General features: G+C 43.6%; 1 protein-coding gene across 6 annotated transcripts in view; it reads left to right on the top strand.

Moving 5' to 3' along the window:
- Positions 1-2581: 2581 nt before the first annotated feature.
- The window catches only part of PTPRZ1 (protein tyrosine phosphatase receptor type Z1), a 141725-nt gene continuing 129812 nt past the window's right edge, over positions 2582-14494 (top strand). For all 6 annotated transcript variants that reach the window (XM_033011481.2, XM_033011484.2, XM_033011483.2 and 3 more), the window contains exon 1: positions 2582-2975. In XM_033011481.2, the coding sequence (XP_032867372.1) occupies positions 2918-2975 (58 nt within the window). In that variant the 5' untranslated portion in view covers positions 2582-2917. The remainder of the gene's footprint in view (positions 2976-14494) is intronic.

Consider the following 14494-nt stretch of genomic DNA (forward strand, 5'->3'; position numbering starts at 1 on the left):
GCCCTAGATGTTTATCATTCACCTTGTAAAATATTACATTGCATTACCTGCTGGAAGTGAAAGTTAACCATTGACTTAACAACCACATCAGGATCAGTTTCTCTCTGTATAGTAATTTACTGTGGAAAACTAGGAAATAGTTGTGCCACCTATGAGTGCTGTGCTTTCCCTTCGGTGTCTGGGTGTGTTAACGATGGGTAACTCGTTCATGGTATAAATAAGAAGGGATTCTTATGAAAACCCTGTAAGAAGGGGAGCACGCTGACCTATCTAAAGCTTTTCCAGCACCTGAGTAGGTAACCAACCACGTTAGCAACTGTTAGAAGTGATTTTTAGCCTTGTCAGCTGATCACAAAGCTTTGGCCCCAGCTGAAAACCAGGAGATGAAAAGGCACCAAATTGCTCAAAGGTTGGTCCCCACCAGGGTAGAGGGGGGAGCTGCTACAAGCTCATATGTACTCACAAGCAACGTGATTTATGTCTACCTACCAGCTTGAGACGAAAGCCACGCCGAAGTATATCCTGAGAGCCACACAGTCCTGCAGCACTGGCTTTACACTGTGTAATAATACCTAAACATATTGCTATGCAATTTTCTAAAATTCTTATTCCTCCTGAGAAACTAGGGCAATTGCAAAATGGTGCTGCAGCTAGAGTTTGTCTCAAGCATATTATCCATTGGTGTTAATATTTTGTCTCACATACATGTATCTGTGTTTGTGCATGTTTACACATGTATGGGGTTGGAAATCACTACAGTTGTTTTCTGGTATCTAGGTTCTTTCAATGAAAATCAGCTGACTGAAACCTTTTAATGACATTTTCTCCTGGGACAATCTTAAAATACTTTTTTCTTAGTGAAGCTCAGCACATGGAACTTGTTTCTTCCCATGATATCATTAGTCTATTTAAGAACTGTTGCTCAAAGTTAATCCTTCTCCTAATGAAGCAACCTCTATTGTATGTAAACTCTGTAGTACCCTGAAAGATGCTGACCTTGCATGAGAAGATACGTCTGCTGCCTGATTTACAAATACTGCTTGATTATCTTGGCAATTTCTCCTCTAACTTATGTTCACTCAGAAATTTCCAATTCACTTCATGTCAAGATAGCTCATAATGGCTGAAACAGCCAGGTAGAGCAGGTGGACACAAAATGAAAAACTGACACTGGAGTTTTTGTTTTCCTTGAAGGACAAGGTGGTAGAAGCAGCTCCGGTGCCCGAGGACTAAGAGGCCTGGTAGAGCAGGGTATCTATAAAGCACCAAGTGTTTTTACACTTAAGTTGCCCGCCATTAAAAGTCGCATCACATCCGTGCTGAGTAGACGGTTTCAGTCAGATGGGAACAGTATCACAAACACAGAAACCATTCACACAGCTCCTGGGCAGCACTCGGGCGGGCCCGGGATGAAGCGCAGGATCGCGTGTGTCATCTTACACTCCCCAAGCCCAGAATGTTTGTCAGGGGTGTTTCCAGCCCCCCCCCCCCCCCCCCCCCACCTTGTCACACCAGGACACCTAAGAGGGCTCTGCTCAGCACGGGAAGGCTGTGGGGAAGGCTCCCTCCGGGTCGGGGTGCCGCACAGCGCTGGGTGTCCCGGCCGGGGATCTCCTCCGGGTCCACGCGTGTCGCCCCGCCGCGCGGGTCCCCCCTGCCCAGCCCGGTCCCCGCCGGCACAGCCGCCCCCGCCTCGCACTTCCCCCACCACGGGGGACCCGCTGTTTGTTTCCCTTAATTTTTCATTTCTCGTTTGGGTGGGTTTTATGTCTTCCCAAAGAAACGGTGCCAGCGCCTGCGCCCTGACCCACTTCTAAGGCGGCTGATACTATTCCGCCTCTCCAGCCCCCTTCCCCCGCTCCCCCCCGCCACTTCCCCGCGGACACGTATCCCACCCCCCCCCCCCCCCCCTCCCCAGCCCGGGGAGCAGCCGCAAACGCCCCCGATGTAGGGGCCGGGAGCGGGGACCAGCCCCGCCGAGCTCCCCGCGGTTATTTTCCCGGTCACCCTCGGCAGCCAGCGCCGGCAAAACCGGGCGGGTGCAGTTAGGGCGGGGAGCGGCCCCGGGGCGATCCCCGCCCACGGGGCTCCTCCGCCCCCGCGCCCCGCGGGACCCCCGAAGGGCCGCCCGGTTCCGCACCGACCGACCGGCCCCTCACCTCGCTGCCCTCCGAGACCCCCAAAACCCCACATCCCCCCCTCCGCGCCTAAATAAACTTTTATTCGCACGCCGGTGGTGTGTGTGTATATGTGTGTGTGGCGCTCATCCCCGCGCGGAGCCGCTCTCCCCCCCCACGCCGGCGTGGCGGCGGGGTCCTCGGGCCCGGGTCCACGCTCTGTCCACGGCGACGTGAATCCCCCCGCTTCCCCCTCCTGCCTATTGGGGAAAGAGGGGTGAGGGTGTCTGCCCCCTCCCGCTCGCCCACGCCTCCGCCCCCCCCCCCCCCCCCGCACACACTCACACACCCGCACGCAGACGACACATTCACACGCGCGCACACGTGCGCGCCCGCCCAGTAGCGCGCGGTCTCCGCCTTCCCTCCCCCCCCTCCCCCCCCCCCCGCACTCACACACAGACAGACAGACAGACATCCACACCAAGCGCACCCGCGGTGCGCACACACACACACACACACCCCCACACCCCGCGCACTCCTCCGCAGGCATCCGCGCCCTCGGCGTTGGGAGTGCGCGGCGCGGAGGGCGGCCCCCCGCGAGCCCCCGCCATGCGCTGAGCCGCGGCCCCGCCAGCAGCTGATCCCGCCCGCCCGCGGCGTGGGGGCGGCCGCCGGGCGCGGCCGCGGCGCGGAGCCGGCTCCCGAGTGGGGAGAGGTGCAGCTGGGCGCGGAGGCAGGCAGGCAGGAGGCTGAGAGGCAGGCGGACAGGCAGGCGGGAGGAGGCAGAGGACGATTTGGACATGCTCATTCTCGGGCGCCTGGTTGCCTGCATCCAGCTCGTCTGCATCCTCCGAGTGGGTGAGTGATATTTGCATGAATTCATCTCCGGGTTTCGGACCAACTTTTCTCCCCGGTGGGGTTTCCTCCCTACGGATCCCTTTTGCTTAGAGCTGCAGGTGCAGTCACCGGCTGTTCCACACCGTGGAAACACGCTGTCAACACCACGGGTGGTGGTGGTGGGGTGAACGTTTCTCCTACCCGTTTTCACCGCAGCCTCCTGCTGCCGGGCTCCGCGGATGCGCGGTGCCCCCCACGCCACCCCCGGCACAGGCAGGTTGCTCCGCGGGGTGTGGGGGGCTCGCCAGCCCACCCTGCCTCTGCTCCCACAGCGGCGTTTCGCGTGGCTCTCCGCGCCCCGCGGAGCCCTCCGCAGGGGTCTGGCCCCGGCGGGCGGCCCGCACCCGCGGGGGAGTGGGTGTGCGGCGGTGACAGGCGGCAGAGAGAAAATGCCTGCCAAGCAGTAATGACAACGAGCTTCCCTGTGGACGTGGGATGCGAAATTTTACTTTAGCCTCTCGCATGAAATGCCTCGAAGGGAACCGGGGGATGGGTGAAAAATTTCAGTGAAAAAAAAAACACTCGTTCTCCGAGAATGGGCAGCGTCAGGGGTTGCCCTCAGGTATAACTGCTGCCTGGAAAAGCGAAATATAAGTCGTTGGTTCACGTGGGACCCTGCATACAGAATATGGATTCGATTCATATAGAGATTTTAGTGGGACTACTTACATAACCAAATTAATTTTCACCTCATTCAGATCTGTGCACTGGAGTGCATCCTCAGAAGCGTGCAGTGCTCTTACTCGGTGTTACTGTTGTAACTAGCGAGAGTCAGTTGGTGCTGTTAAAAGTGCTGTCTTAAATACTTCGTCAAATAAATATTAGAAGCGTAAGTGGTGGGTTTCGTATTATATTGAATAACCATTTTGAACTTATAAGCTTCTGTCAAACAGACCACTAGAAAATACTAGTTTTTTTTGCTTGTATTTAAGCATGTGGAACTTGGGAGCTTCAGCTCATTATGTACAAAACCAGTTTTACAATAGGTCTCTCGTGATAAAGTAGGCACTAACCTACATTTTTCACCCAATAGGTGGTGCTGCTTCTGAAACCATGAAGCTCTATAAACAAAGATCAGTGTTAGGTTACTCGGAGTGAGAACAGTTTCGTACCAGGCTCTGTTAGTTAGAGGAAACTACTTTTTAAAATCTTGTCACGTGAAAAATTATTTTTACCTCCTTTCTGAAAGTATAGTGGAATAATTCAGCTGTGGGTATGATGAATGTAACTGACCTTTGCTTAAAATTTATGATTTTTGTAGGGCATTATTAGCATTTTAATGTCACTTCTAAACTAACCTATTTCTAAAAACAGGGTACTTACTCTACTTACTCTCTGCTATACTAGTTTGGCAAAGAATGTCCTGTCATAAAACTTTTGATAAGTTTTTCTAACATCTTTCTTATGTTGCCAACCTTTTTCATAAAATCAGATGTACTCCCAAGACTATTTAAAGGACAAAATTAGCAGGTGTTTGCGTATAGGGTGGAGGTATATGAAAATGTGTGAGTGCAGATCGAGTATACCATGATATGGTCATAATGTAATACAAGTTAAATTTTGGAGACTAACTTCAGTGTTCAGATGATCCTACTACATTGCAAGCAATTTAAGACATAAACGTATCTTTTTAATGAAACATACTTTTGTTGTTGTTGTTGTTAATATCTTAATCTCATGTCTTTTTAGAGATAATGTGGCTTTGTATAATGTAATATTCAAATACATGGTGTGCATGTGTGTGTTATATTCATGAATTTAACAGATCTGTCAGGATGGGTTTTTTACCTACACATGAGGTATAACATAACTGTGGCTACTTTTTTTTGTTTTTTCTCTAGCCTGATACACTATTGTTTTCTAACCTGACCTGAAGGGGACACCCTTTCTAGATGTGATGGATGATTCGGTCTCAATGGTGGCTCATTCTGAAGACTCATGAGCTAGACTGCTCAGTGTGTTCAATGACATGATTGTTCCCATAAGTGAATACCCTGCACAGGTTATTTAGACTGATTTAATCAGTTTTCATTTGAATATGTTCCTCTTTGAGTATCTCTCCATAACTAAACACGTTCTCATCTGATAGTGTTGGTTCATAGGAGTAAATATTTTGTCAAAATTTTGACATTATTTCCTTTTGTTTTGGTTTGGTTTTTTTTTGTTTGTTTGTTTGTTTTTTTTTTTTTTTCATAAAAAAATAAATTATTGCATACTACAAGTGTATGGCTTTTAGTGCTTGATGAGAAAGGAGGACTGGGTCAGACAGGCTGGCTCTTGCCATTAGGTATTTCTGGTACAGAAGAAGCCAGACCTAGGGCTTGGTGAATGGGACATTGCTGAAGAGCATGGGCGTCTGCCTTTGTGTTCTGGAGACTACATTTACGAGTTCGAGGCTAGGCAGCATGTAGAACCCGGCCTCATTTCCTTGTAGTTTCAAAAAAATGGTGCTGAGTTCTCAGCTGGTCACATACAGAGCTCTACAGGAGGTCCTTTCTGATGAAACTGGGAATTTTGCTGTGACCTCTGGGAGATTGATCAGGAAAATCTCGGTCTCATATGTGTTCAGAAAAGACAAGAAGGACAAATCAACTTCACTGAAGAAAAACCTATTAAGGCAGACAAAGGCAAAAAGTTCTTTTGGAAATGACAAGACAGTGACAGTTTGTTCTCTGTGTTACTGAAGAAATGCTTAGGGGCTTGATTCTAATATCCCTGCTGAGATATGAATAGCACCTTCCTCCACAGTGTTACTGAAGCCAAGTACTGATGTAATTATTTATGGAGCAGGGTATTATCTGAGTATTCTCAGTGAATGCCATTCAGTGAAGTTCAGTGGAACTACTTGTGGAGTGAGATGCTATTCAGTCACAAGTAAGGGCACATGAGAAGTCCTGTGTGATTATTTGTGGACACTACTGTTTACTTAGAATAGAGATTTCCTATCAAGTTCTTTTGGTTACTAAAATTAAAGGAAAAAAACCTCTGTGGACAATTCACTTGCTTTTTTACATTTTTATTTTAAATGAGAAATATAGGAATCTATAATCTTCAGGCTGTATATATCTCAGGCTGAAGATATTCTTGAAATTCTGCCCTGGCTTATTGATATGTTCCATATAACCTCCTGAAAGTCAGTGGGGTGTGCCCTTTTTGTAGCTTTTGTCTCATTGTGCTTATGGAAAAAATATCTGGAGTCTTTTCAATAAGTAGATCATTTATGAATCTGTGTAGGTAAGAAAATGTTAATAGAAAAAAGGAATATGTTTTAACAAATTACATTATATTTGTGGCTAAATTTGAATCAAAGAGGTGTAAATAATTAGGCATACTTTAAAAAATATTCTCTGCTCTCACTAGCAAAACATATGGGTAATTTCCCCAAATATAGTAAAAAGTCCCTCCAAAATTAGCTCATCTTCACCTTGCTATCACTGCCTGACCTCAAACCAGGGGTTTGCCTTTCAGAATGTAGCTAATGAAACTATGAATTGTTTATTTACTTGTGTCTCACTTTAGTTTTTCATTATCTAGAAAAGATATCTCTCTTATTTTTGGTTTGTTTCTGGCATCCCAATACCATGATTTATTCACACAAAAGTAGTAACATTTCCCTAAATATTCTAACTTTTATTATATCACTGACATTGGGACTGTATTTCCAATCTAGCAGGCAGCATACATCTCACTACCAACAAGAAAAGCAGCTTCTCTGTGCTCTTTACTGGACAGCTTACCAACTAATAATAATGAGAATCTGAAGGACAGCATTGGCTCAGCTTTCTAAATCCAGTCACACTTTCTGTTCGTTCTCATGTCTGCCTGTTTAGATTCAGTAAGTCCTTAGACTGTTAAAGGGCTATGGGATCAGATCCTGTAATATCTAAAACATAAGAGCTAAAACGTAAAAAAGAATTTTAGGACTGTTAGAACCATCTATTTTAACCATCTACATTATAACAATCTATGTGTTGTGCATTTTTGTATTGTAGAGATTGATATGTACCAAAGTCTAAATATACAGTATGAATTTATGTTAGGTTCAAATATGGGCAGGTGTGAAAAGTTGTGCAGAAATGAATGATGTTTTAAAAGTTAATGTCAGTGTAACCTAATATTTATTCAGCACACTAGTATGTAGGACATATCTAAAATAGTTAAAGCTGTAGTTTCCAATGTTGAATCAATACGATGTATAAGGATAGTTTTCAAAGCTGTATTTGGCATTAATTCCTCTCTAAGTGTACTCTTCTATCTGAGCTCCTGGAGAAAAAATAAATATGTATAAAAGGAAGGTTGTAATTTGAAACCATTACAATTACAATCTGGATTGTAAATCTGAATGTTAATTTATGAATGTAGGCACTTGCCCATTTCTTAAGGAAGGCGATTTCCTTCATTTTCTGTGCTCATCATTTAAATGGTCATTTCCCACTATGAGTTCTCTAATTAGAAATTTAAGGGTGAACAGATTCTGGTCTTTCACTGACAATTTCAATTCCTCTTCAAACATGCTGTGCTTCTCAGTATTCCCTGTAGGGCCTGGAAGTCTGCAGCAGTTCCGGAGCCCCCCGCTCCCATTTAACAGCTCAATTCTCACAGCTTCGTGCACCATTTATGTGGCTTTCCTGTATGAGACATCCTTTGGCTATTCAGTAAGCTTCTTTTCCCATAAAGACAAAAGTTACCTTTTTGAATACATGTCAAGGCTTCTGCATTAGAAAGATAAATCAACGTAAAGAAAAGGACTTACAGTATTAAATAAACAAAATCTGCTAAATGAAAGATAGCAAATTTTTCAAAGAGGCTGGGACTGCAAATGAAACTTGGCTCCAGCAGGTTGTTGAGGAACTGTTGGCAGCAGAGTACTTTTGTAGGAAGGTATGGTGCAGGTTGCTTGTTGAATACAAATTACTGAAGTTGGTCAGTTCAGTCTTGAGGCTCAGGTGGAAATAACTGGTGATTTTAGAAAGGAGGTGAGGGTTTATTTTACTTATTTTGCATTGCTGGCTGATATTGTGGCACTGTCTGGTTGAGGTGAAATAGTGGACTTTAAGAAAAATGGGCACTGTGTACATGTCATGGATTATTCCAGATGAGGCATGCCTCCCAGAAGCCCCTATTGCCTTCTACTTCTTGTCCACTCTTGGACTTAGGTATTCTTTGATCCACCAGAAGTAGCTATATTTCACCCTAGAAATCAGTATTTTTCATTACTAATCAAAAAGTCTAGGAGCTATTTTTTGAGTTAGAAAATTTCAGAAGTTCTTGTTCTGGTAAAAGTCCTGTGGACTGCTGTCACTACTTCAGTTTAAGACAAAGGACAAGGCGATGGCTGTGCCACCTTCTCATGTTGTGAGCCAGTGATTGAAGTGTTTTATCAAGGAGGGACAGTGTAGAGGGAAGACTTGTTCAGAGCTAAAGGTATTTGAACCTAAATCTGTCTCCAGACATTAGGTTTTGTCAAATGAGTAGATTCTTCGTACTTTTTAAGCCAAAGCATTTTTCCTTAAAAAAAAAAAAAAAAAAAAATGGGGTGGGGGTGTGTCAGTTACAGCGAAGGGCTAGGGAAGAGAACAAATAACATCATTATGCCACCGTATAAAATTATAGCTAACCTGCATCATAAATATTGTGTATACTTATGTTCCCCTCAGACAGAGCACATCAGACTGAAAAAATAACAGAATGGCAACAGGGTATCTGTTTCAGGGATGGCTGAATAAGACAGGATTCCCTGTCAAGAGCAGAGACAACTTAAAAGTTTGTTTTGTAGAGCATCATAAACTCAAAAGTGATGGGAATGGGTTCTTCACTGACTCTTCCAATACAAGAGCAAGGGGATAGCAAACGAAGGGAGTAGGAGATAGATTTAAAAATTATTAAAATAAAAAGATCGTTCTTCCTGCAACAGGTGATAGACTTGTGAAACTCCACTTCAGGTTGCTCTGAGAGCAAAATGTTTTGAGGGGATACTAGATAAACTCTTGAAAGAGAAACCTACTCAGGGTTGCTAAGAGGATGGAAACCATATCCATTTCAGGAATTTTTGGAGCTGGAAATAGATCCTGGGAGAGTTTGGAAGGAAATTTTCAAGCATATCACATAAATTTGCCTTTTTCTTACTGTTCCTTAAGCATCTGCTTCAGGATTTTGGAAGTGGGACTCTGAATTGGTAGGATAGTACAGCAAGAGAGGAAATAAGAGTTCTTATTCCTGCTTCTCCTCAGTATTTCATTATCTATTTGCTGGATACAACGCATAAATCACTAGCACTGCATTTGCTCTGTGCTCTAAAATGAGTAGGTTTTGCTCGTTTCTCTGAAAGCTGCAGATACTTACTCCCAGAAGGGGATTCTAGGCTGCACTTCTGAAGAACCCAACCTCCCAAAGGTGGGCAGAGCTCAGATGTGTTTCCACCAACTCAGCATTTTACATCAGCTGTCCTGGGCAGCTGAATGCCGTTTGGGCAAGCCAGTTGATTGTTATTGCACGCAGCTCCCTAGTTCACCTAAAGGCAGTGTAGGAGCTTGGACTTCAGGGCCCTGGAGCCTTCTCCTGGTGCCTAATAGGTGGGTGATTCAGCAAAATACCATCTTGTATCTGGGCTTTTGTTTAAGTCAGGGCTCCTGAATCCATCATTTTTACTACACCTTCAGCTTCAGCAGCTAAAAGATGGGCTACACGTGGCTTGGCTACTTGGTGCATAAAAAGCAGTATTTACTTCTCTAGATTTTTATAGCATCCAGTTAGGCACCCAAGGTAACGTATTCTTTTCCTACCACCCTTTATGTTTCACTAAACTTATAGACTGTAGAAAAGTCTCTGTGTAATATTGAAATATTAGAGATCCTACTTTGCAAATAACATTCAGCAATGTACATTTCTGTATGGAGGTATCAGGACCGCTCACCTGACTAGCGAGAGATTTCACTAAGAGTTTGCAGGAGCAATGTATCTGTTAGTACTTTGAATTGTCATCCTCATTGCTGAAAGGTTTCTGCTAGATACTGGATTACCTGAAGACTGAAATATAAAGCAGGTAGCATTTGAAGAGGTATCCATCTTCACTGCCTTATTTATCTGTTTGCTGAGATAGGGTAACAGTAAAAGGAGTGAAGAGTTGATTAAACAATAACATCAGAAAGGGTGAAATAAGAGACATTTAGAGTACTTGACTATATTGAAATCGTGTTACAAAATTGGTCTCAAAATGCTGTAGATAAAGGATGCTGCATAAAAATAAATGAAATCAAGTGTATCTTAGTGAATGAAGATACATGTTTCTGTAAATGCCCTAACAGAATTTGGCAGAGAACTCCTGACTCATTTAAAACTTCCTTGGAAATCATTACATGTTCTTTAATTGGGACAGGTTTTCTTAGTTTTTTTAGAAGCTATCTAGGACAAATTCAAATTTTTCCGTAAGTAAATGGAAAGATTTAGTGACTTCATTCAGATTTAGACTGGTTTATGTCATAATTCTTCAAAACATAGTTTTCCAAATGTAATGCTATTTTTCAAAGTTGTCAAAGTCTTGGAAAAGCAAAATCTGTGTTCTGCAGGGGCAGATTATATTGAAGAGACTGAAAGCTTTTTGAAAGCTAAAGGAAGTATTTTGAGAAAAAATGATGCCTTTAAAATCAGTGTTTAAAAAAAGACTTGATTCTTCAGTTGCCTTATGTGCTGAACTCCATGATTTCAGCAGAAGTTCCCAAAAAGAAAAACATCTGTTTGCTCAGACTAAATAGCTAATGATTAGAGTAACATCTGGCTTTATAGAAGTGACCTAATATTACTCCAAGCAGTTTGTCTTCTAGCTCCATCCCCAAACTGACCAACTGTTTTTCATCTGTTTCTACTTGTTTTGAAAGATCATTTTGTTCCAAGTGTATGTCAGTTGTTTCTATCATTTCCTCTTGTAACCCTTATTCTGATGGGTGTGTGTAAGTATAATAAACACATTTGGTAGGCTGGGACTTCCTAGGAGACTAAGGAGCCTTCTGCCAGCCCCTTGAAGCATTGCTGTTAGGTGTGTGGGATATTTCATGTTACACGGTGCACTCACCCATCATCTACAAAGAGTTTAGAGTGAGCCCTGTATGGTTTGTGCCTACTTCTTTGTAATTTTTGATTTTTAGACAGTAGCTTTGCATTTCATGTATCTTGCAATGTTGCAGAAAAATCCCAAGGAGCCAAGTTCTCTTTGGGGATTTTTTTGTTTTGTTTTGTTGGGATTGGTGTTTTGGTTTTGTTTTGTTTTTCTTTTTTGTTGTTGTTGTTGTTTAATGCAATTTAGGTTTGTGTTAAAACAAATGTATTACTGTAGATACATAGTAGAGCTACTTCTGGCTCATTTCAGTTAAACTGTACGTGAATATATCCTGGATGAGCATCAAGGAGAAAAAGATCCAGAAGAGCTATTTATGTTTTAGGATAGCGCTGACACAAAACCAAATGGATATAAACTGGAGCAAAAAGCCAACCTGTTTTTTTAAGAATAGAATACCTTATTTTTTATAAGATCCTGTGTCTCTTGCAATGGAAAAGAACTCCATCGATGATCTAGGAGTCTCTTTCTGTCAGTGGGTACCATGGTACAGTTTCTGTTGTGCTGAATAAGAAAAGCGAGTGGACTGAAGCTGCCTGCTGCCCACCACTGAAACAACATAAAACAATCATTCCTCATGACCGATTGATACATTTGTAAGCTGAGGTACTGGGGAGTAAGTGGTCACTTAGCATCTCCAGTACCACTAAGCATTTCAAATGGTGCCAAGTAGTAAAACATCATAAATCTATCCAGGAAAAGAAATACAGTCTAATATGGAGCCAGGAGACTTTATAATATACATTTGGGATTTAATTACTGTATTTTGAGTCTGTTGACAGTTCACTATTGTAAATAAGATTAATTGTACAAGCACAAGGTAAGAAACCTCCTTTAAAGAAAAGTATTTGAAATCTCATCTGGTTGTATGACTAGGAGTTTTGTTAAAATACTAGCCATTAAAAGATCTTTGAGAACCGTCAGTGCTCTCACTTTCTGACATGATATAACTATAGGAAATTTTAGTTCAATATATTTCAGTGTCAGATTTTACACTAGCTGAGTTCTGAGAGTATTCTCAGGCTCATCCCCCATTTCTCATTAATCCTCTCCATGTCTTCCTTTCACATTCCCATATAAATGGTTTGGACTGCCTGACAGCCCCTTGAACTCTCCTCACCACGTGCACATTTCTTCAAAGACATAGGCACTTGAGTTTTAGTCTACTAATATAAAATTACTCCTGCAACTTTGTAAGGGTCCCCCTCGATAGGTTTCTGCCCCTCTTTTAATGTGTATTTCTTACATATCTGATACAAATCCTGTTCATTGTTTCTTCCTGTATTTTGTATTATCACTAATTTTATCCCTTTCTTTATTTGGGATGAAGAAAAAGGGTTTCATCTTTTCTTTACTGCTTTATCTGTATGGTAAAAAAACCCCAAAAGCATTAATCAATATAATATATATTAGAACTAAGCAAACAGTGGATAAAATATGTAAATCCCTTATTTTTTTTCTCCATGAGTTTTATTTTCTGCACAGTTGTCTAATCACAGAGTCAAAAGTTTAGTATTTGGTATCTCTTGATGAGATCAAGCAAACAGATTTCTGCATTTAACATATATATATTTGAGTAGAGGTCAACTCAGTAGCACATTCAACAGAAGTCATTTAGGAACACTTAGAGTAGAAATTATTCTTTTAATCCATTAGTGAAAAATCATAGAAACATACAGTGGTTTGGGTTGGAAGGGACCTTAAAGATCATGCAGTTCCAACCGCCCTGCCATGGGCAGGGACACCTTCCACTAGACCAGGTTGCTCCAAGCCCCGTCCAGCCTGGCCTTGAACCCTTCCAGGGAGGGGGCAGCCACAGCTTCTCTGGGCAATCTGTGCCAGTGCCTCACCACCCTCACAGGAAAGAATTTATTCCTTATATCTAATCTAACTCTATCATCTCTCAGTTTAAAACTGTTACCTCTCATCCTATCACTACACTCCCTGAAGAAAGGTCCCTTACCATCTTTCCTGTAGGCCCCCTTTAAGCACTGGAAGGCCGCTATATGGTCTCCCCGGAGCCTTCTCTTCTCCAGGATGAACAACCCCAACTCTCTCAGCCTGCCCTCATGAGGGAGGTGCTCCAGCCCCCTGATCCATCTTCGTGGCCACCTCTGGAACTGCTCCAACAGGTCCATGTCCTTATGTCGGGGGTCCCAGAGCTAGACACAGTACTTCAGGTGGGGTCTTACAAGAGTGGAGTGGAGGGGGAGAATCCCCTCCCTCAACCTGCTGGCCACACTTGTCTTCTTGCAGCCCAGGACACAGTTGAATTTCTGGGCTGCAAGTGCACGTTGCTAGCTCAAAGGTGGTTTTCCATCCACTAATACTCCCAAGTCCTTCTTCACAGGGTTGCTCTCAATCCACTCATCACCCAGCCTGTATTTGTGCTTGGGATTGCTTCAACCCATGTGCAGGACCTTGCAGTTGGCCTTGCTGAACTTCCTGAGATTTTTGTGGGCCCACCTCTCAAGCCTGTCATGGTCCCTCTGCATGACATCCCTTCCCTCCAGCGTGTTAACTGCACCACACAGCTTGGTGTTGGGAAAACTTGATGAGGGTGCACTCAGTCCCACTGTCTGTGTCACCAACAAAGATGTTAAACAGCGCTGGTCCCAGCACCGACCCCTGATGAACAGCACTCATCACTGCTCTTCACTCGGACGTGGAGCTGTTGACCGCAACTGTTTGAGTGCAACCACCCAGCCACTTCCTTACCCACCGAGTGGTCCACCCATCAAATCCATGTCTCTCCAATTTAGAGACAAGAATGTCATGTGGGACAGTGTCAAATGCTTTGCACACGTCCAGGTACATGATGTCAGTTGCTCTTCTCTTACCTACCAACACTGTAACCCCATTGTGGAAGGCCACCAAATTTGTCAGGCATGATTTGCCCATAGTGAAGCCATGTTGGCTTCACCAGTCACCTCCTTATTTTCCATGTGCCCTAGTGTAGTTTCTAGGAAGATCCGCTCCGTGATCTTGCCGAGCACATAGGTAAGACTGACTGGCCTGTAGTTCCCCGGGTCTTATTTTTTTCCCTTTTTAAAAATGAGGGTTATGCTTCCCCTTTTCCAGTCAGAAGAAAGTTCACTGGGCTCCCATGATTTCCCATGGTAGTGGCTTAGCAACTCATCTGCCAGTTCCTTCAGGACCCACAGATGCATCTCATCAGGTCCCATGGATTTGTGTACCTTCAGGTTCCTTAGATGGTCTCAAACCTGATCTTTTCCATATAAAAAGATTACGGGAATCAATCCTTTAATCTGAGTGTTTTTTAGTCTTTTCTGGTTTGTGCTATCCACTGTGGGATTTGTAACACGTGAATCAGCAGAGAAAATACGTTTCTGTGGGATAGTAGTCTTTG

This window comes from Tyto alba, unplaced genomic scaffold, assembly GCF_018691265.1.
Source record: "Tyto alba isolate M040663 unplaced genomic scaffold, T.alba_DEE_v4.0 Super-Scaffold_2, whole genome shotgun sequence".
Taxonomy (NCBI): Eukaryota; Metazoa; Chordata; class Aves; order Strigiformes; family Tytonidae; genus Tyto; species Tyto alba.